Genomic DNA, 23,926 nt, shown 5'->3' on the forward strand with positions numbered 1-23,926 from the left:
AACACTGCCTGTACTGTGGGGGGGGGGGGGGGGGGGTGCGCACAGCGCCCCCAGCGCCCCCACCGTACTGGGTGGTGGGGTCAGCAGTGGATAGGGCTGGGGGATCGGGTCGTCATCTTTTGTCAATAAAGCTTTATCATTGTGAAAATCTCTGCAGCTAATAAACCTTGTTTTTCCAATATCTCTGCTTGTTGTCAGTGACTGGACTTTAGATTGGTGGCCCCATAGCTCCAGGGTATGCGCTTCTCTTATTGCCCCCCTCGGAGCAGCCATCTGCACTGTAACAGGACAGCAGAAGAAGTAGAGATACAGCTCTGGATGTGACTGGAGTATAAAAGGCTCATTATCTGACGTCATAGAAAATCCAAATATATTAAATTTATTTAAATTATTAAAAAACAAATATATAAAAATAATATCTAATAGAAACAACCCAAATATACAAAACAGAGTTGGAGGGGCGTGGCCTGTATGGTCACATGTCGGGAAGAAGGCACCTCCTGGTGTGCAGGGGGAGGGGTCAGTTCCAGGGGGTCTTCCTGCCCAGGATCTGATTGGTCACTTTCTACAAGAAAATACAAAGATCAGATAATTAATTTAACATCAGGCTCCTCCCGGCAGCACTGAGTATTGACTGACAATTACATGGTTGAACAGGGAGCATAGCCTATAAGATCAGTGCACAATTTTCTGAAACACTCTGTACTGCTGAGTCATGTAAAAATCGATGTTAAACCATGTTCTCCATTACTAATCAGGAGCAGTGAGGAGGCGCTGCCCTCTTGTGTTGGGGTATTACACTAGTATTCTGCAGCATTGAGGAGGTGCCGCCCTCTTGTGGTGGTGTTGGGGTATTACACTAGTATTCTGCAGCATTGAGGAGGTGCCGCCCTCTTGTGGTGGTGTTGGGGTATTACACTAGTATTCTGCAGCAGCGAGGAGGCGCCACCCTCTTTTGGTGGTGTTGGGGTATTACACTAGTATTCTGCAGCAGCAAGGAGGCGCCACCCTCTTTTGGTGGTGTTGGGGTATTACAGTAGTAATTGGCAGTGAGGAGGCGCTGCCCTCTTGTGGTAGTTTTGGGGTATTACCGTAGTAATTGGCAGTGAGGAGGCACTGCCCTCCTGTGGTAGTTTTGGGGTATTACCGTAGTAATTGGCAGTGAAGAGGCACTGCCCTCTTGTGTTGGGGTATTACCGTAGTAATTGGCAGTGAGGGGGCGCTGCCCTTTTGTGGTGGTGTTGGGGTATTACCGTAGTAATTGGCAGTGAGGAGGCGCTGCCCTCCTGTGGTAATGTTGGGGTATTACACTAGTAGCCTGCAGCAGTGAGGAGGCGCTGCCCTCCTGTGGTAATGTTGGGGTATTACACTAGTAGCCTGCAGCAGTGAGGAGGCGCTGCCCTCCTGTGGTAATGTTGGGGTATTACACTAGTAGCCTGCAGCAGTGGAGGCGCTGCCCTCTTGTGGCAGTGTAGGAGTACTGCTTCAGCAGGATACTAACCTTCCTGAACAGCTGGGCTTTCAGACGATAGGTTTCATACTCCGATCTCCTCTTCTCTTCCTCCTTTCTCTTCCTGATTTCTGGAAGCTGCTGGTAAATCCTGAAATAACCACAATGTAGAAGAATCCATGAGCGCAGCCGATAGATGCAGCACAGCAGTGTCAGCCTGAGCGCACAACCGGTGACATAGACATCTCCACCGACAGCTCAGTGTAGTATGCAGTGAGACACTTAAAGGGAAACTCGCTCCAAAACTTTGATCATTTTAATTTAAAGCTCCATCCTGTGCACTGTATTTCACATGTCAGAGCAGAAGTTTGTGCTCCAGAGCTGATCCTCCTGCTGTAACATGGGGGCTGTAAATAAACGTCCTGTCACCCATCTGATTATATGGCCTGCTCCCCCTTTCTCTTATGTCTGCATGCTACTCCCCACGGGCGCTGCTCTGTGCCCGCTTAAGTAGGAGCGCCCACATGATGGCAGCGAGGGTGCAAACATTTCCTCTTCTCTCACAGACGCTCTGCAAGAGGATGAGATCAGAAGATCCCTCACAAAAAAGCTCCCTTCCCGGACATACTACCTATGCTCTCGGCACGGGGTCCACATCTCACCTCTTGGACCTTTGGATCATCTCTTTCTTCGGGACGGTTCGGCTCTGCTGGAATAATCTGGAATCTAGAACATGAGATGAACTGGTTACAGCTGTGGATGCGTCTGGTGTCCCCGTGTTATAATCATCCCCATCATGTACGGGCACCAGATCCAGCAACAGCTGACCACAGGAACCTTCAGAGACCATGGATGGACATTCAGACAAGCAGAAGTGACATGTCAGGAAAGGGCCAGGAGGCAGCTGTAAAAGCTGCTATATAATCGTAAGTGATCTGCTGTATTCCACCGATCATTGATGGAGCCTGTAATCATTGTGGAATTCAGTCATCGTCACCTTTGTATGGGGGGACTCTGCTTCTCGTTGTCTGGTTGAAGAGCTCATCTCTTTCACCCTGGAACACGCTTTGGAGTTTGCGTTCCTCAGCGAGAAGCTGCAGTCGTTTTACCCTCTCCCTGGAGCGGAAGATGAAGTCCGGCCGATGAGACCTCAGATATTCCTAAGACATAAGACCCTGAGATAAGACTGAACCCTGGATAAGACGGGGGTACTTTCCTCCAGACTCTGCCCCTGGCCGCCCTCACCTGCAGGGTCACCCTGATGAATGGCTTGGCCTGTGCATCGGGGATGACTCTGGTGCTGTGGATCGGACCGCCTGGTCTGCCTGTGGCCCAGTCCTGCTCATTCTTCTCCCGCAGGGGTTCTCTCCAGGGTTTGGTGTTGGTTACTGGCTCGTACCAGACTGGACCTGGACCTTTTGGGACCCCCGGCATGTTCTCTTTCCGGGACTCGGATTTCAGATCTTCAGCTGGGACAAACCAGCTCAGCCCTGCGTGGGATCACACAGCCGATGATGACACATTGATCTGGTAGGGTCTCTCGTACGGCCACCTACAGCTGACAGTCTATATCAGTCTAATACCCACCTGGTGGGACGTACTGTGCCATCGTGTTCACTTTGCTCTTGGACGTTCTCACATTGGCCTCCATGTTCTCAGAAGCTGCCGGACCAGTCAGCCGTTCACCTCCTGGGGACGGGAAGGTGGTTCCCACATCTCTGGTGTTCTTCCTGGTGGCGCTCATCACAATCTCCAGCTCTCCTACAACAACCACCAACACTTATTGGTCAGTGACAGACATGGGGACAACTACATCATGTGAGACCGGAAGAGGTGACACTGACACAGTGCTACCATCTACAGGACTATCATGGACCCTACAGGGCCTGTATCTTTAGGGGGTGACAACTCCAGCTAATCTCCTCAGACATTAACCCTAAGGAAGAGGAACTCAGAGAGTAGGGTGGACACTTTGAGACACCTTCAGGAGAGGTAGCTTACCTGCCTGAACGCCTTTGTTCTGTCTTCGGCTGCTCTTCTTCTCTCGTAGGGCTGGAGTTGGTTCCCTTAAACCATCTGACGAGGTGACAGATTCAGCATCTGCCATCTTAATAAGAGAAAGAGACGCCATCACTGAATCGTCATAGATAAGTGGCATTAGCACCATGATACTGCTCAGAGGGTGTGCCCCCCCATATGAGAGCTTGCAATCCTCTACCTTACTCTTCGGGAGCTCCTGTATTGCCACCCTGGACTGCCCCCGGCCGACAGATGCTCGTTTTGACCCTTTCGCAGTCTCCTCAGTGCGTTTCTTTTGCAGGTCGATGGTGCTGTAGAGACGGCTGAGCCTTGATGAGGGGAGAACTCTCTCAGCTCCAAAGGCATTAATCAGTCTGATGGTGTCTATCGTGGACATGGAGCCGGAGGAGGTCTCGCTGCCCACCTGTGACGCTGTGGTGGTGGTGGCACTATCAGTCACACTACTTCTCACCTCAGACAAGGGCTCTGAAAGCAGCGAGCCGCTGTCAGGACTGTCCTCGTAGGGTTTACCCACTGAATCGTCATCCACTTCCAGTTTCTTTCGGTACCACTGCTCCCGGGCGGCTTTCTTCTCATGGTTATCCTCCTTCTTTTCATCTTTAGATGACGTCAGTGAGTGGGATGGTGGGTTCTGCAGCAGCCTGGCCAGGCGCTCCAGACGTTCCACGAGGGACACCTCCAGCTTGTTGCTGGATTCAGTCGCCTGTCTTCTTCTGCCCTCCGTATAGCGCGTCCACAGATCGTCCAGGCTCTGGTTGGAGACCACACTCTGACTTCTAGAGATGCTCCTGTCCAGGCTGCTGCGGGTTGAGCTTCTCGGTTTTCCAGGGGTCTGTCCACTCTTGTGACCTTGTCCAGGAAGGTCAGTGCTAGTCACAGAGTGAGTTTTCTTCCTCACCGTCACCTCCAGGGCCTTGGACCTCGCTGGTCGGGTAATATTTGCCTGATCTTGGGAATAATAAATTTCCGGCTGTAAAGGAAGGAACTCGCTGTCCTCCGGGGAAGGAGCCGGCTGCAGCCCCCTAGGGTCCGATCGCCCCATGGACTCTGAATGTCTAGGATGGACAGTGCTGGAGGACATGTTACCGAAGCTCCCAGGATCCTTCTCTGCCAGAGACTGCGGTGGAGAGGGGCTTGATGAACGCTGGGAGGATTTCAGGTCGTCAATCCGGCCTAAAACGAAAAAAAAAAGTACTAAAGGATTCTCTATCCAAAAAGTGATGCTGGTGAAATTTGAAGGTCTCTGCATGTTATAAATTTACAGTTACACCACATATTATACTCCAGTCACTTCCAGAGCTGCATCTTATTAAGTTACTGGCTCTGCAACTCGCTGCTGCCACCTACTGGTTCAGTGTCCGCACAGCGCAAGCCCTACTGAATGCACTATAGTACCTCAGCCTGGCCAGCAATGGATTCCAAAAGGCATTGAGCAGCATTCTGAATGCAGCTCTGGCTGTGAGTGGAGCACTGGCTTTCAGTGACTGAGCTTCGTTCAGACTTGTGTTGGACATGTTGCTGCTCACCTCTAGCCGGCTTTTGCTTCCACTCTGCTGTTTTCGGGCTCGGCTCTTTACTGTAGATGCCCTCTCGGTGTCTGGGTAAAGAGGGGTCTGGCAGCTTTTCTGTGGCGGACCCCAATACATCCGGGGGAAACTTTGGGGAAATGGCATCGTTGGAGCCTGAAGAAGAATGTTATTAAGGCCATAAAATCTATCCGCCCCCGGCAGTGACAACCTTATATTACTGATCGGCGACTGAAAGGGTAAAGTGGCGCTGCACGTGTTTGTATTCGTATGCACATATTCCAACGGACGCGCCTACGGCAGTGGAGGAGCGGGCGCGCAGGAGCAGGGATCCCAGATCTGCTGCCCGTGAAGCACTGACAGGGCTCCAGATGGCGACCAAAATGATCGCCAATGCGACTAAGATATGCAAAATGGCGACAAGACTTTGTAGTCTTTGCGCCAGATCCGCCCTCGCACTACCCGGCATAGAGGGTGGGCGTGGCTTGGGTTCCCGCGTCTTGGGCTCCCGCCTCCAGCAGTCTCACAAATGGAGACATTTCAACTATAGGAGGACGTACAGAGCCCCCCCGCATAGCGTTATATTGATTTATGATGCTATGTACCCCTTAGAGGTCTGGAGTGTACTGGATAACACTGACCTAACGCTGTCAGTGTTATCCAATACATTCCAGAACTGTAAGGGTTACATAGCATCATAAATCAATGAAAACCTTCAAGGCTGACACTCACAGACTGAATGTCCATGTCCGGCCACCTTTACACAGTGAGCAGCACTAGAATATGGGAAATCCTTCCTCCCTCTGGGAGCAAAGGTTTTCATTCACTGACAGGCAAGCAGAGGAGTTGGAGAATAAAGAGTAAATCTCCTGAAGTATTATATTTATATGCCCCCATTGTCTTTGCGGTGGAACCCGCACCTATATCGAGAACAGAGCCCCGCAAGGTGGTGGCTGGAGGACTCCGGTCCGGCCACCACCAAGACGGCCCCCCATAGAAGTGAATGGGAGTGCACCGCGCATGACCGGCCCCCGCTCCCATTCACTTCTATGGGCTCGACGCAGATAGCTGATCCAGCGCTCGGCTATTTTCACGGGCCCCGTAGGAACTAAATGGAGGGCGCGCTGCGCATTCAGGGCTCCGTTCTCAATATAGGTGCGGGTCCCAGCGGTGGGACCCGCACCTGTAAGACAATGGGGGCACATCCTAGCGATACGCCCCCATTGTCTGTAATGAGACAACCCCTTTAAGTGATTGACCTTTTAAGGATTGCAGTGGGGACAGTTTATTTTAACCCATTCTGTGTCACATATAGAAGAATACGGGTTTGAAACCCCCTTAAAAATTAACTCCTTAAAGGGTTTGCATACAAAAAAATTCTGAGACTGTCAGGACCTTTGTTGGTGCTCACACTTACCTGATCCCCAGTGCGGGGTCCCGGCTCCCTTGCTCCCCAGCCCTCGTTTCTTGTCTTGGGTCCCTTCATGAAAACGTCCTGTTTGACGCCGTTACAGCCAATAACTGACCACTGCTTCCCTTCCGTTATGTTAAATCGTCACGTGATGCACGGGGAGCAGATCTCCACTGTGGCCAGTGATTGGCTGCAGCGGCATCAAGATAAAAGTTTTCATGGAGAAACCCAAGACAAGCAGCGGAGGCCGAATACTAATTAATTAAAGTGACTTGCAACGACAGCAAAAGTGTAAAGTATAGGGGAAAAGGAATGACCCAGATGATGCCGCACAGTGACACGAGAACTACAACAGAAGTCTTGAGAAGACAAGATGATAGGGGAAAGTTGAGTCCTCGTTACCTGGGTGGGAGCTCTCGATGGTGCTGACCGGGGACATTCTGGATCCTCCTCCCATAAAGGGCACATAGAACAGTTCTGGGCTCCCCGACGGTCGGTACGGCAGCAGCAGAGGTTGATCTACACCAAGGGGATGAAATGTTATCACAATGTCATTGTGTCCTGCTTTGGACATAGGATTTTCATACGAAGCCACCAGCTAAACTAGAACTGGCCTTTGTGATGGTGCAAGAAGCCTACTGGAGAACATGTGACCATGCCACGAGTGGTTGACACCCCTGCTAAATGGAATGATGTTCCAACTGTGGCTCAACCAGCCATGCTGAAGGCCACACCTTGACCCCCCCACTATGATGACATCACAATGTTCTACTACAGACCAGGTGATGTCAGATGTACATGTAGATAATGAGAATGGAGCACCCAAGTAATATAACCCAGAACAAATTTATATATACGTAGATACATATAAGATGCTCACCTGTAGCTCGGGACAGGCAGGACAGTGGTGAACGGGAGGGTGTCTGCCGTTCAGGAGTTTCGTTGACTCTCAGGATTGACGATGTGGAGGCTTCTCTTAATGACCCATCAACAAAGATCTCAGATGAAAAGGTGGTTTTCTGTGGACTTTCTGTGGTTATCTGGGTAGTGGCATCAGATAATGGAGAGCTTCTTCTTTCAGTTTGGATCGATCTGTGGGGAAGGTTTTCTTTGCCCATTAACTGGACGATATCTTCATGAGTGGTCTTACGGTCTCTTATATGGATTACGTGGGAGCTGCCGACTGGGACTGTTCCAGCAGATAGGTCATTACAGCTCAGGACCTGGTCATTCCTGGAGAGGTTTGAAGAAGATGACCTAGACATATCGCCATTTGTCCTTAGTTCTGGAGCCAATGACCCATTATCAGTATCTAATGTCACCAGGGCTTTGGACACATCAAGCACTTTCATGTCATCCTTCGGAGAGATTGTGACATGGATACAAGAAAGGGCTTTCCGAGTTGGAGACGATATAGCTGGTCTGGTCTGAAGTTCCTGAGCAGATAAAGGAAGTAATCCATCCTCACTAGTCAGTCCACTATATGTTTTTAGTTGGCCACCACCACTATTGTTCTTCTGCTGAAGACCATGATTAATAAGTATAGAATCTTCTGAATTTACACGTCCAGGATCCACATTTTCCTTTGGAGTTGGACCAGAGGTCCATAATATAGATGCAGCTGCAGAATATTCTTTTTCTGTGGCCCAGTACCTTGGTGAATACTCTTGGGTTGTAGATTCTCCAGGACACCATTGTTGAGAAGTCGCAAGTGCAGGAAGCACATCTTTATCAGCCTGGTAGTCTTGATGATGAAAACGATGGACATGATTTGACACTGATGGTTCAGGAGAAGGTCTACGGTTCAAACCTTGGTTGGCTGGTGACTTATCGAAGACAACTTGTAAATCAGAAGGACGTGGCTGAGAACCTTCATTTTCTTTTGGAGGACATGGGAATGTACTAAAGTTCTCAACAGTTGGACCAGAGGTCCATAATATAGATGCAGCTGCAGAATATTCTTTTTCTGTGGCCCAGGACCTTGGTGAATATTCTTTGGTTGTAGATTCTCCAGGACGCCATTGTTGAAAAGTCGCAAGTGCAGGAAGCACATCTTTATCAGCCTGGTAGTCTTGATGATGAAAACGATGGACATGATTTGACACTGATGGTTCAGGAGAAGGTCTACGGTTCAAACCTTGGTTGGCTAGTGACTTATCGAAGACAACTTGTAAATCAGAAGGACGTGGCTGAGAACCTTCATCGGGAGCGCCGGGCAGAGGCGAAGAACGTTTACGGGAGGAAAATGTTATAGAAGATATTGGCTTTGTGGCCTCTTCAGTGGATTTCGCGGGTGCCATGTTTTGGCTCTTCAGTTCAGTAATAGTTCTTCCCGCTGCTCCAGTTAATGGATCTTGTTGATATGAAGCAGAGGTCGGTGGAGGGAGATCAGACATCACAGAGGACAGGTCTTTAGTCATTCCTCCATACTTAGCTTCCTGCTGGACATCTGATGCTTGGACACTGGAGGTTATATTTTTTGTTCCCTCAGAGGACTGAGATCTGGTGAGGGGTAACTGGAAAGGTGATGGTGTCAGCTGTAACCTGAACTCCCCCATGTCTCCTGAAGAAGCCAGCTTGTTGGGATGTGAATAATCCTAAAAACGATAGTGAGAGGAATAATGAGTGGTTTTGTAGACTGGACATACAATGAGTAAAGATGGCTGTACCCCTGCCTCCCGCCCAATAGCTCGGGCATTACAGAATAATTTGCATTCATCGGTTGTTGGCCTCTGCTATGGAGAAATGATACAAGTGATGGACATTTTGGAAGCTTGGGGACAATGGCCACCATTGTTAGCCTCCCCCTTGTTATTAATAATGAGGTCCCTATAAATGACACAGAATGTGCTAACATTAGTTCTGTATTGTGCCTGAAGTGGAGAGATGTTCCTAAATATGGCTGCAGCCTACGCCACCATTGTGGATAGAATCCTACGTTCTGTGCTCCGCTCTTTTCACACTGTTATAAATATCTCAGAAGGGATAAAAAAAAATATGAATTTTATACAAGGACAAACTAACAGCAACAAGGTGCAGATAAAAGAATCAGCACTGAATGGAGGCTATAGATAAAGCTTCCGGCACCTGGGGTCATGGTCGGCACAGTCACGTGCTTTGTAGACTCGTTAATAGTAGATTGTTCTATGAAGCTTCAGGAAACCTTGTAAACGTCATCTCAGGGCCACAGAACAGAGAGCAACACTATTTCTGGCAGCGGGAGGTCAGGGCCGGGGCCCTGAAAAGGCTTCATATCCGGTGAACAGAATGGTCTGGACGGATTTCTTCTCTCCTCATGGACTACGGATCTTGGGTTTGCATCTAATGATGATTTCATAGAATCTTATGTTTCTGCGGCTCTTCTGCTGTAATAAAACTACTATTCACACAGGCTGCCAGGGCATGCTGAGAGTTGTAGTAAGTAGTTCGAAGGAGGCTTCATATCGCACACTGTACACACAGCAAGCAGGAGGTCATGCGGAGTATAGAGCCAAATATAAGGATGTGGCACTTCACAGGGACCATACATAAACCTCAGAATGGCCACCCTCCCACCTGAGTGACCAAGGATGGTCAGGACTAAAGAAGCAGCCAAACGGGGAGGGCTAAGCTGTCTCCGTAGTTCAGATTGCTGAATCCAGGCAGGACAGGGTTGGGCGGAGGGCCTCCTAGTAAACCGGTCATGGCGAAGGCATCCAAATTAGAAAGTGCCTCCTAGTCAGGTAATTAACAGCTGGTCACAACCCTGGCACAGGCGGCTGTGCCATCATGCAGAGAAGCACAGCACACGGAACTTACCTGCAGTCCATGTGGGTCGCTGAATCAGAAGTATGGAAATGTTACTGGAGGAAAGTGACAGCAATCGGAGCCTTGCCCCCATCCAGACTTATTGCATCCCCCAATATCTCACTCACCATCGCCCCCCTGTGTATGGAGTGAGCCTCATGCACTCCTCTCTAACCAGTGCTACCCCATATAAAGCAGACATAAGTATGTGCACCTTCTCTGCCTTCTTAGCCCCATCCAGCAGCTCTCTCTTGATTTCCTCTATCCGTCTTCTGTCCTCTTCGCTTAGTTCCGTGTCCGGCGTCACCGAGCGACCGGTCAGCTTCAGCTTCACTGAACCTACCAAGAAATATCAGAGGAACGTTCAGTATAAGAGACGAGGAGCCTGTACAATGACTGTCACACACATCCCATGTCCTACAGGATAAGTGTCGTCTTACCTCGAGCTCTCCTTTCCTCCTCTTCTGCACTTTGCCTTGTTCGCACCGATGGGGCGTCGTTCCTCAAGAGGTTTGTAACTCGCGCCGCCAGGGAGTCTCCACTACTTTCGTCACTTTCAGTTTCCCTCCCTCGAACGTACCCACTTCCTGTTAGGGCTAGTGCGTTTTTCAGGCCTCCCACAGAGCTTGAAACGCTGCTTAAAAGATGTTCACTGCGCTGCACCTTCTCAGTTACATCCACAAACTCCCTTTCACCCCTGACGTTAGCAGTAGATGGCATCATCTTATTTGTGGTGGCTTTACTGCAGCCTTCTGGCTCTGACCTTCCCCACTGGCTCCGTTGACTGAAAGGTGCGGCCTGAGTGTTTCTGATTCCAATAAGTTCTCCTAAATAAGAGTTGTCTCTGACAGAAGAACTATGGACAGTGTCACTGTTCCAAGTCGTTGACAAATCTTTATTTCCCAAGTGGTCACCTGTTAGGCTGCTATTAAATGACAAGTCCCAAGACATGTCCTTGACCTGCAGATCCAGAGGACTTGCTGATCTGCTATTCAGAGAGTCTTCTAGATTTAGGCACCTTGAAGGAGCCTCAGTGTATGGATCCCCTACTGGAGATGCTCGTTGTAAGCTAGAACTAGTCCTATCAAGACCAATATCTTCTGCTTCTGCCAAGAGTTTCCGGATCTCTTTGAGGGTTTTGGACCCAACAAACGAGTCGTTGACAGGATCTATGGTGGGAGTTTTTTGGGAGTAACCTTGTAAAGATGACACCTGCTCATGTACACTGTCATGTGAGATGGTCCCATCATATCCACCAGACTCAAACTGCTCTATCAGTTGTTTCACTGGCGCGGACTCTGTGTTCTCCTCATTCATGAACCCTTGGGACGGCGAGTTAAGATCATTGACTGGTTCAATGGCCGGAGACCTCTCTACATGGTGCACCTCCAAACCACTTCCTACACCCCGAGTCATGGTGTCATCCTGGCTGATCGGTCTATCGTCAGCAGACCCAGAGCCAAACGCAGGAGACAATTCAGTGGGTAAAGGAGATTCCGGCCCAACGTCTGATCCCATAGGAATGGATACACTGGTGGTCGAGGTGGACGAATACAGACTGGACTGGGAAATATTCACAGCACTCTGAGAGCCCCCTGACAACGGAGAGAAAGAAATCAGTGCCGGCAGTGACTACATGTGAACAAGTGCCGACGCCAAGTTGTACATTCACCACTGCATGATACTATTGTACAGTACATATTATATAAATACACTGAATGAGCAGGGGGTGCTAGAAGATGTGAGCTCTGCACAAGGACAAAAGCAGCTGTATTCGGGAGAAGCAATGTGATAATCTATCAACCTATTACCTTCGGAGAGCCTCATGCTCCGGCTGGGAGTCGCTGTGGATCCCTTGATTGTTCTTAGTTCTGAGGGGGAGAATTCTGGTTCTCGGATGGGTCCCTTTGGAGCAAATGGTGTCAGGATAGTAGTAGGGGACTGGTCGATACCGAGGTTCCTGAGATACGTCTAGCAAACAAAGTGACCCTGGTTACTACAAGCAGCGAGTCCCCAATGAGGCTCGGAGATGGTCAGAACCATCACATCTTCTAGACATCATTTCTTACATTATCAATGGAGGCATCTTTAAGTGTTTGATAAAGGCTGTGAAGCGGCCGAAACGTCACAACTTTTGTGCACGTTAAGTTCACTTGGCTGTGCCCATTAAAGGTTTTTTTTACCGGACATGCTGCCTCCATTGCTTTTTTTCGGATTTATTCTGCTGGTGCAGTCACTGTGCACATACATCACTTATCCTGTACTGATCCTGAGTTACATCCTGTAATATACTCCAGAGCTGCACTCACTATTCTGCTGGTGCAGTCACTGTGTACATACATTACTTATCCTGTACTGATCCTGAGTTACATCCTGTATTATACTCCAGAGCTGCACTCACTATTCCACTGGTGGAGTCACTGTGTACATACATTACTTATCCTGTATTATTACAGACCAGCTCTTCTCCCCTCAGTGTAACACCATGTAATGTGTATGGCAGAGCTGTGGTCACCTACCTATGAGGAGGAGAGTACCAATTTATACGACTTACAGGTATGCGTTCTTCTATGTCGAGCTCCTCCTTCCCAGAAGTCTCTTCAGTTGGTGACCAATCATTTCCTTCTCCACCAGTCAGGTGATGCTTTGCAGAAGTCAGAGATCCCTTCTCCTTGTTACTGGAATGTGAGCTATCAGCATATTCTTGATCAGAGGAGACATCACTGAATCGATCCATTGTTACAAAGTTACGACTCTGATTCCCCGATCCATCACACATCTTTTCTTGTCCACCATGTGACTTCTTAAATTCAGAAGTCGTTTGAGCAGCAGGAAGGTCACGTTCTCTGACACCTGCATCACTAGTGTTTTTTTGGACAGGCTCACTAGAGTTAACCACAGTGGAGGAGGAACCTCTCAACGAGACATGCGACTGTGATGTTTCGGACTTGGGTGTCTCATGTGCCTCTGCTTCGGTTTGATCTCTTCCAGGTAGCACAGAGTTGTAAGACTGAGACCTGGCGATTTGGGAGATGGCGGTCGAGTCTCTCTCGGCCACACTCAGGTTGGTCATAGAGGACGTGGCTTTGACTGTGGCAGAGGGCCCTTTGTTCGGAGTTGTGGCACTGGTCTGCCTGGAGAACATGCGGTTCAAGGAATCGGCCACAGCATTATATGCTAACTTTTTAGGAGACACGCCAGTTAAACCACGAAGAACCAAGGCATCAAATGTCTGGTTTGTATTCCAAGCTCCAACCTTCTCAATATAATTGAGACTCGGCAGAGACTGAATTCTCTGTCTTTGTGGAGACAGTGATCTCTGAGAGTCACTGCTCTCTGGGTATCCTTGGCTGCTCTGGATAGACTGGACCACTGCAGAAGGAGCTGCTTTGTGGGCTGAAGACTCTGTGGAAGGCTCCTCATTTAACGACATATCAGAACCGGTCAGCTTGGCCTTGATTTGCTGTATTCGACCTGACAGTGGTTTACGGTTCATTGTAAATGTGCCGGGCGTCGACTGAGAGACAGGATGAGGCAATTTGCCAATGAATGAAGCCTCATCTACCGGAGTGTTTCCTGTGTGCGACATCTCTGTATCTTTATGTCCACGTTCTATACTACAACGAGATAACCTACTCAACTCTTCCTTCAAGTGGTCTTCCACCACTGTCTCATCCACCTTGTTGGGTGGTTCAGAAGGGGTTTTGTTGAGCAAAGGTGTACTTTCGGGACTAATGGACTCTTTCTCGCTCTTGGTACCCTCTGATGTCTTCCTTTCCTGGTATAGTTGCTGGATTTCGGAGCAGAGCTGCTTGTGGAGAGAGTCTCTCACTGGCTGAAATGACTGTTCCCTCATCTGTCGCAGAGTTATCCCACTGGGATCTTCAGTTTCTCTTTCAATATCCTTTACAAAATCTATTTGACTTGAGTCTCTAAATGACTCTTCTAAAGACTGGTTGCAAGTAGTCCCAGGATCCTGGATGTTGAGGTTCTGATGTTCTAGATCAGATTCCCGTTTCGTCCTTTGAATGTTCTCTGAACCTCCAGCAGAGGATGACTTTGAAGAACGTCTAGAGGACCTTCCACTGCTACTTGACATACTAACTTCTTTCTCCAGCAGTTGCATCAACACAGGGGCAGGGACACTGCTGCTTAAGAAGGCCCCATCTTCACTTCCCAGATCCTTGCTCATCTCATCCACTTTAGGTTGAATAACATCATCAGATAATGTCAGTTTTATGACTTCTGATTCCAGTTCATTGCCTCGATCATCTTTTTCACCATGGCTTAAAGAAAATGGGTGAAGCCCACCACCATCTCCATTGTCATCCAGGGTTGTCCTCAAGTAATGCTGGGACAGACAAATGCTCACTTCCTCCTGTTCTATGGTTATCTCTTTACTGGCCAGCTCCACAGCATCACTCATCTGAAGCAACTTTGATGGAGGTCCGGGGAACTCTGACATGTCCAAGGAAGCTCTGGGGGTGATAAAAGAATAAGGGTCACATAAACCCAGAGAACATGTCAGTGGATGATCAATCATCTACAAATCCATCGTGGATCATTTCTGGATATGAGTATGTGATTTTTTTGTGTCCTATGTATGTCAAAGGCAGCTTTTATTTCATGCTCAATAAGACAAAATGGCTCTTGGTATCAGAGAACCCCAGATATGGTTCTACTTACCCACCCAATCTCTAAATGACCTTCTGCTATGCACAGTACGGTCCCCAACTCTGGGACCTTCAAATATGAAGGGACTGGGGGGCCCCATGACCACCATTTGTCAATTCCTAGCACTCATTTTCCCTATGGAATTTGATGAAGAGGTAGCCATGCTTGCATTCACTGTCTATGGGACTAATGGAGATATCCGAGAACTGAACTCTGTCCTACAGACAGTAAATACATTGGTGGTCACACATGGGCCCTACTTCTCCATTCACACAGGGGACTCAGGGTCCCTCTCTTGTGATCAGTGGAGGTCCCAGCGGTTGAACCAATTCTGACATTCTGTTCCGTGGAGAAAGAACGGTACCTCAGAGGAGCAAAGTCGTCCCCAACTGTCTTCTGGAACAAAGTGTCTCCAAAGAACTTGTCTCCTGAGGTTGAGAGGGTGGTGAGGAGCGGAAGGCAGGGAGACAGGCGACTGTCCTGGATCTCTATCATAGAAACACATAACAACCATCAGCATCCACATCTACTTACTCCTGAGGACAGAGAACCATGTAACTTCCACATACCCAGCCGCACAGAGTCCATCCGTCCAGCAGAGAAGTCTTTCCTCATCTCCGGCTCCGACAGCAGAGTGCCCTCCTCTACACTGGGGAAGTCTGTGTGCTCACCGGGGGCCGCCGTCTCACCGAACGTGGGCATGGTGATGCTGGCATCTTCCTCTGCTGGAAGCTGGTACCACGACTCAGCCGCCTGGATGATAGAGATTCAACTCATCAGTCAACATATATAGGTAGACACTATAGAGGGCGTCATATCTGGGGCCCCGAAGGCCAGATAAAAGGCACCCACCCCCGATGTTATAGGTACCTGATCCCCAAGAATACAGAGATCGGTGGGGGCGTCACTGGGGACCTCCTTCAACACAGCAGCCAGTTTAGGTAAGTTCATAAAGGCCCAGGAACCTGTATTGCAAAATAATTATCTTTGAGTGCGCAGAATTATTTCCTGTACAGGTTCCTGGGTGGCGCTCTGGACCAATCTGACTAGTCACCAAAGCAACCAATCAGACTCCAGCCTGAATGCTTCCAGTGATCTGATTGGTTGCTCTGGTAAACTCCTCTTCTTTCATAAATGAGGCCTACTGGGTGTCTGTCACCCATAGCAACCAATAAGAAAACCGCTTACGATTTGTAATCTGCACAGAGAACTGACAACTGGGAATGCGATTGGTTGCTAGGGGTAACAGCGCCCTATTCTTCCCCTGAGGCGGGATGTTCTGCAGGCGCAGGATGACGCGCCCATCCTATTATGTACTGCCCACAACTGTGACACCAGCAATGTTCTGGGAGGACAGGACGCTCCGGAAGTAGCGCCATTCACGTCTCCGCTACGTCTTATGTAAACACCTAAAGACAAATGAAGTGACGCCAACTCCGCTCCCTGCGTCAGAGAAACGCGGTTTTTATTTAAGAATTTTTTTAAAAAAATAACATCTTTTTTTGTTGCTGTTTGAATGAAGTGCCCTACAAACAGCGTGGCGGATGTCAGAGCCGCGTGCGCCTATTTATAGCAGCTCGTTAGCGGCGGCGCGGCTTTTGTTCTTCGTGTGTGACATAACCGAGCAGATAAAAACGAATCAAATCTATAACCGAGAAGGAGACAGCGAGGCTAATGAGTCATGAGGGGGAAGAATGGCGCCACGGCCGTCGGCACCGCACGTAATTAACAGGATGCTCAGAGAAATATCACCCCATCCATCACCAAATGCCACACCGGCCCGCACCGTCTGCCAAGCGCTGCCACACCGGCCCGCACCGTCTGCCAAGCGCTGCCACACCGGGCCGCACCGTCTGCCAAGCGCTGACGCACCGGCCCGCACCGTCTGCCAAGCGCTGCCGCACCGGCCCGCACCGTCTGCCAAGCGCTGCCGCACCGGCCCGCACCGTCTGCCAAGCGCTGCCGCACCGGCCCGCACCGGCCCGCACCGTCTGCCAAGCGCTGCCGCACCGGCCCGCACCGTCTGCCAAGCGCTGCCGCACCGGCCCGCACCGTCTGCCAAGCGCTGCCGCACCGGCCCGCACCGTCTGCCAAGCGCTGCCGCACCGGCCCGCACCGTCTGCCAAGCGCTGCCGCACCGGCCCGCACCGTCTGCCAAGCGCTGCCGCACCGGCCCGCACCGTCTGCCAAGCGCTGCCGCACCGGCCCGCACCGTCTGCCAAGCGCTGCCGCACCGGCCCGCACCGTCTGCCAAGCGCTGCCGCACCGGCCCGCACCGTCTGCCAAGCGCTGCCGCACCGGCCCGCACCGTCTGCCAAGCGCTGACGCACCGGGCCGCACCGTCTGCCAAGCGCTGACGCACCGGGCCGCACCGTCTGCCAAGCGCTGACGCACCGGGCCGCACCGTCTGCCAAGCGCTGACGCACCGGCCCGCACCGTCTGCCAAGCGCTGCCACACCGGCCCGCACCGTCTGCCAAGCGCTGCCACACCAGCCCGCACCGACTGCCAAGCGCTGCCACACCCTCAAGCGCTGCCACACCGGCCCGCACCGTCTGCCAAGCGCTGCCAAACCGGCCCGCACCGTCTGCCAAGCGCTGCCACACCGGCCCGCACCGTCTGCCAAGCGCTGCCACACCGGCCCGCACCGTCTGCCAAGCGCTGCCACACCGGCCCGCACCGTCTGCCAAGCGCTGCCACACCGGCCCGCACCGTCTGCCAAGCGCTGCCACACCGGCCCGCACCGTCTGCCAAGCGCTGCCACACCGGCCCGCACCGTCTGCCAAGCGCTGCCACACCGGCCCGCACCGTCTGCCAAGCGCTGCCACACCGGCCCGCACCGTCTGCCAAGCGCTGCCACACCGGCCCGCACCGTCTGCCAAGCGCTGCCACACCGGCCCGCACCGTCTGCCAAGCGCTGCCACACAGGCCCGCACCGTCTGCCAAGCGCTGCCACACAGGCCCGCACCGTCTGCCAAGCGCTGCCACACAGGCCCGCACCGTCTGCCAAGCGCTGCCACACAGGCCCGCACCGTCTGCCAAGCGCTGCCACACAGGCCCGCACCGTCTGCCAAGCGCTGCCACACAGGCCCGCACCGTCTGCCAAGCGCTGCCACACAGGCCCGCACCGTCTGCCAAGCGCTGCCACACAGGCCCGCACCGTCTGCCAAGCGCTGCCACAGAGGCCCGCACCGTCTGCCAAGCGCTGCCACACCAGCCCGCACCGTCTGCCAAGCGCTGCCACACCGGCCCGCACCGTCTGCCAAGCGCTGCCACACCGGCCCGCACCGTCTGCCAAGCGCTGCCACACCGGCCCGCACCGTCTGCCAAGCGCTGCCACACCGGCCCGCACCGTCTGCCAAGCGCTGCCACATCGGCCCGCACCGTCTGCCAAGCGCTGCCACACCGGCCCGCACCGTCTGCCAAGCGCTGCCACACCGGCCCGCACCGTCTGCCAAGCGCTGCCACACCGGCCCGCACCGTCTGCCAAGCGCTGCCACACCCTCAAGCGCTGCCACACCGGCCCACACCGTCTGCCAAGCGCTGCCACACCCTCAAGCGCTGCCACACCGGCCCACACCCTCAAGCGCTGACAGGACAATCCCACAAACAGGGCTGCGAAAGAGGAGGGACTTGCAAAGTGGGCGTTCCCAACTTATATATGATGTCTGAGAGGTTGTCACAGCCCCGCCCCCTGCTGATGACATCACTGATATAATGACATGAGATCCACACACCTGACACTACAGAGTAACATCTATTCTTCTATTACTGTTGACAACCTGTCTGTATATCATGTGTGAGGGGTTGTCACGGCCCCGCCTCTGCTGATGACATCACTGATATAATGACATGAGATCTAGACCTTATGGTACAGTATACATCTGGGTGTACACGCTGCGGTTGCTGAGATACGGGCTGCGCAGATGGCGCCCCCGCTGGGAGTCCCCCTTATCCTTGGCTCATCATTAGGAAATCCCTGCTGGCTAATTACCAAGAAGAAGAAGCAAAAACACCAGCGACCGACCGCGGAGCCAAGTCCATGTGGACACGTACGGGGGCAGCCCGCGGTACACACAGTGACGTACGGGGGCAGCCCGCGGTACACACAGTGACAGTCCGCGGTACACACAGTGACAGCCCGCGGTACACACAGTGACAGCCCGCGGTACACACAGTGACAGCCCGCGGTACACACAGTGACAGCCCGCGGTACACACAGTGATGTACACATGCAGTACCCGGTATACACAGTGATGTACACATGCAGTACCCGGTATACACAGTGATGTACAGGGGCAGTACACGGTACACACAGTGACAGCCCGCGGTACACACAGTGACAGCCCGCGGTACACACAGTGATGTACACATGCAGTACGCGGTACACACACTGACGTACGGGGGCAGCACGCGGTACACACACTGACGTACGGGGGCAGCACGCGGTACACACACTGACGTACGGGGGCAGCACGCGGTACACACACTGACGTACGGGGGCAGCACGCGGTACACACACTGACGTACGGGGGCAGCACGCGGTACACACACTGACGTACGGGGGCAGCACGCGGTACACACACTGACGTACGGGGGCAGCACGCGGTACACACACTGACGTACGGGGGCAGCACGCGGTACACACACTGACGTACGGGGGCAGCACGCGGTACACACACTGACGTACGGGGGCAGCACGCGGTACACACACTGACGTACGGGGGCAGCACGCGGTACACACACTGACGTACGGGGGCAGCACGCGGTACACACACTGACGTACGGGGGCAGCACGCGGTACACACACTGACGTACGGGGGCAGCACGCGGTACACACACTGACGTACGGGGGCAGCACGCGGTACACACACTGACGTACGGGGGCAGCACGCGGTACACACACTGACGTACGGGGGCAGCACGCGGTACACACACTGACGTACGGGGGCAGCACGCGGTACACACACTGACGTACGGGGGCAGCACGCGGTACACACAGTGACGTACGGGGGCAGCACGCGGTACACACAGTGACGTACGGGGGCAGCACGCGGTACACACAGTGACGTACGGGGGCAGCACGCGGTACACACAGTGACGTACGGGGGCAGCACGCGGTACACACAGTGACGTACGGGGCAGCACGCGGTACACACAGTGACGTACGGGGGCAGCACGCGGTACACACAGTGACGTACGGGGGCAGCACGCGGTACACACAGTGACGTACGGGGGCAGCACGCGGTACACACAGTGACGTACGGGGGCAGCACGCGGTACACACAGTGACGTACGGGGGCAGCACGCGGTACACACAGTGACGTACGGGGGCAGCACGCGGTACACACAGTGACGTACGGGGGCAGCACGCGGTACACACAGTGACGTACGGGGGCAGCACGCGGTACACACAGTGACGTACGGGGGCAGCACGCGGTACACACAGTGACGTACGGGGGCAGCACGCGGTACACACAGTGACGTACGGGGGCAGCACGCGGTACACACAGTGACGTACGGGGGCAGCACGCGGTACACACAGTGACGTACGGGGGCAGCACGCGGTACACACAGTGACGTACGGGGGCAGCACGCGGTACACACAGTGACGTACGGGGGCAGCACGCGGTACACACAGTGACGTACGGGGGCAGCACTCGGTACACACAGTGACGTACGGGGGCAGCACGCGGTACACACAGTGAGTGCTGTACACATGCAGTACCCGGTATACACAGTGATGTACAGGGGCAGTACACGGTATACACAGTGATGTACAGGGGCAGTACACGGTATACACAGTGATGTACAGGGGCAGTACACGTTATACACAGTGATGTACAGGGGCAGTACACGTTATACACAGTGATGTATTCATGCAGTACACGGTATACACAGTGATGTACAGGGGCAGTACACGGTATACACAGTGATGTACACATGCAGTACACGGTATACACAGTGATGTACAGGGGCAGTACACGGTATACACAGTGATGTACACATGCAGTACACGGTATACACAGTGATGTATACATGCAGTACACGGTATACACAGTGATGTACAGGGGCAGTACACGGTATACACAGTGATGTACAGGGGCAGTACACGGTATATACAGTGATGTACAGGGGCAGTACACGGTATACACAGTGATGTACATGGGCAGTACACGGTATACAGTGATGTACAGGGGCAGTACACGGTATACACAGTGATGTACAGGGGCAGTACACGGTATATACAGTGATGTACAGGGGCAGTACACGGTATACACAGTGATGTACATGGGCAGTACACGGTATACAGTGATGTACAGGGGCAGTACACGGTATACACAGTGATGTACAGGGGCAGTACACGGTATATACAGTGATGTACAGGGGCAGTACACGGTATACACAGTGATGTACAGGGGCAGTACACGGTATATACAGTGATGTACAGGGGCAGTACACGGTATATACAGTGATGTACAGGGGCAGTACACGGTATACACAGTGATGTACATGGGCAGTACACGGTATACAGTGATGTACAGGGGCAGTACACGGTATACACAGTGATGTACACATGCAGTACACGGTATATACAGTGACCTGTAGGCACAGTACACACAGTGCGGTGAGATAACATGACGCAGAGCAGTAAGAACCCAATATCACACATTACAGCCGCTCACCTCTGCAGCCGCTTCTTCCCTCTCCATGTCCAGCTCTGTCCACGGCGCATGCGCACTACTCTCAGCTCGGAGTTCCGCTCTCCAGCGGCCGTTACTATGGACGCGGCACCGGGGCCTAAGCGGGAAGAATGGAGGGAGCGCAGCGACACCTGTCGGTGAACGTCGGCAGCGCAGCAAGAGGCGCTGTAATCAGGAAGCAGGGGGTGACCTCTGCCGGAGACTCTTCACACTGCGCTCAGCAGTGAGGACGAGCGGCCGCTACTGGACGATAGTGGTTCTACAAGTAAAGCTCTGCTAATATCAGCTCCAATCCTCTATGTACCTGAGCAGCACAGCGGCATCTGCTGGCGGAGCTCTGTATTACAGGTACAATTCTGCGAATTCTACAGCGCAGAAAAAACACTGAACCTTATAGAAAACATATTCTCTCTGGCTTATTAAAAATTCACAATTTTGTGATACTTTTCCTTTATTATATTCTTGTCTCCCTGATTCATACAATGACATCTACCAATTTACAACAGATTATAACATTATATATAGAATTACTTCACTTAGTGTATATATGTATTACTTATTCTGTACTGATCCTGTTACATCCTGTATTATACTCCAGAGCTGCACTCACTATTCTGCTGGTGCAGTCACTGTGTACATACATTACTTATCCTGTACTGATCCTGAGTTACATCCTGTATTATACTCCAGAGCTGCACTCACTATTCTGCTGGTGGAGTTACTGTGTACATACATTACTTATCCTGTACTGATCCTGAGTTACATCCTGTATTATACTCCAGAGCTGCACTCACTATTCTGCTGGTGCAGTCACTGTGTACATACATTACTTATCCTGTACTGATCCTGAGTTACATCCTGTATTATACTCCAGAGCTGCACTCACTATTCTGCTGGTACAGTCACTGTGTACATACATTACTTATCCTGTACTGATCCTCAGTTACATCCTGTATTATACTCCAGAGCTGCACTCACTATTCTGCTGGTGCAGTCACTGTGTACATACATTACTTGTCCTGTACTGATCCTGAGTTACATCCTGTATTATACTCCAGAGCTGCACTCACTATTCTGCTGGTGCAGTCACTGTGTACATACATTACTTATCCTGTACTGATCCTGAGTTACATCCTGTATTGTACTCCAGAGCTGCACTCACTATTCTGCTGGTGCAGTCACTGTGTACATACATTACTTATCCTGTACTGATCCTGAGTTACCCTGTATTATACTCCAGAGCTGCACTCACTATTCTGCTGGTGCAGTCCCTGTGCACATACATTACATATCCTGTACTGATCCTGAGTTACATCCTGTATTGTACTCCAGAGCTGCACTCACTGTTCTGCTGGTGCAGTCACTGTGTACATACATTACTTATCCTGTACTGATCCTGAGTTACATCCTGTATTATACTCCAGAGCTGCACTCACTATTCTGCTGGTGCAGTCCCTGTGCACATACATTACATATCCTGTACTGATCCTGAGTTACATCCTGTATTATACTCCAGAGCTGCACTCACTATTCTGCTGGTGCAGTCACTGTGTACATACATTACTTATCCTGTACTGGTCCTGAGTTACATCCTGTATTATACTCCAGAGCTGCACTCACTATTCTGCTGGTGCAGTCACTGTATACATACATTACTTATCCTGTACTGATCCTGAGTTACATCCTGTATTACACTCCAGAGCTGCAGTCACTATTCTGCTGGTGGAGTCACTGTGTACATACATTACTTATCCTGTACTGATCCTGAGTTACATCCTGTATTATACTCCAGAGCTGCACTCACTATTCTGCTGGGGGAGTCACTGTGTACATACATTACTTATCCTGTACTGATCCTGAGTTACATCCTGTATTGTACTCCAGAGCTGCACTCACTGTTCTGCTGGTGCAGTCACTGTGTACATACATTACTTATCCTGTACTGATCCTGAGTTACATCCTGTATTATACTCCAGAGCTGCACTCACTATTCTGCTGGTGCAGTCACTGTGTACATACATTACTGATCCTGTACTGATCCTGAGTGTTACAGCCAGACACGGAGGCTCCTATTGCTTTCTCCTTCTTTACTTTCCACCAATAGCAGCAAAGAAGAAATTTACATAATCATAACAACAAAGGATCCTCCCCTCTCAGATCCTATATCAATCGGCTCCTCTTCAGTAACTTCCTCTTTCTTTGCTGCTCCACCAGCTAAGTACATCTGCATTTCTCTTGTCATGTTGCTATATTGCTGTGTTTCTTGTAGGATTGTTTGTCTGCGCTGCTTTCATCTAGGGTGACTAACCCTTATGTGCAGCGCTTCCTGGTGGGTTA

The 23,926-nt window shown here is 51.5% G+C and overlaps 1 protein-coding gene across 1 annotated transcript; it reads right to left on the minus strand.

Moving 5' to 3' along the window:
- Positions 1 to 356: 356 nt before the first annotated feature.
- Positions 357 to 21,670, minus strand: ALMS1 (ALMS1 centrosome and basal body associated protein). The gene is made up of 18 exons (XM_044294895.1): positions 21,572 to 21,670; positions 15,457 to 15,640; positions 15,252 to 15,375; positions 12,768 to 14,691; positions 12,025 to 12,184; positions 10,654 to 11,808; positions 10,428 to 10,552; positions 7,308 to 9,024; positions 6,830 to 6,946; positions 5,017 to 5,172; positions 3,669 to 4,663; positions 3,452 to 3,557; positions 3,038 to 3,211; positions 2,696 to 2,940; positions 2,448 to 2,610; positions 2,113 to 2,176; positions 1,502 to 1,601; positions 357 to 565 (listed from the first exon to the last, which is right to left on the minus strand). The coding sequence occupies exons 1-18, from the start codon at positions 21,596 to 21,598 to the stop codon at positions 521 to 523; spliced, it is 7,581 nt and encodes a 2,526-aa protein (XP_044150830.1). The 5' UTR covers positions 21,599 to 21,670; the 3' UTR covers positions 357 to 520.
- Between the last annotated feature and the right edge of the window lie 2,256 nt (positions 21,671 to 23,926).

This window comes from Bufo gargarizans, chromosome 1 (genome assembly GCF_014858855.1).
Source record: "Bufo gargarizans isolate SCDJY-AF-19 chromosome 1, ASM1485885v1, whole genome shotgun sequence".
Lineage (NCBI taxonomy): Eukaryota > Metazoa > Chordata > Amphibia > Anura > Bufonidae > Bufo > Bufo gargarizans.

Coding starts and splice junctions, on each gene's coding strand:
- ALMS1 (XM_044294895.1), bottom strand. CDS start 21,598: ATGGAGAGGGAAGAAGCGGCTGCAGAG. Junction 15,641..21,571: donor GGGAAGAAGCGGCTGCAGAG/GTGAGCGGCTGT, acceptor TCTATCATCCAG/GCGGCTGAGTCGTGGTACCA. Junction 3,212..3,451: donor GAACAAAGGCGTTCAGGCAG/GTAAGCTACCTC, acceptor TGGTTGTTGTAG/GAGAGCTGGAGATTGTGATG.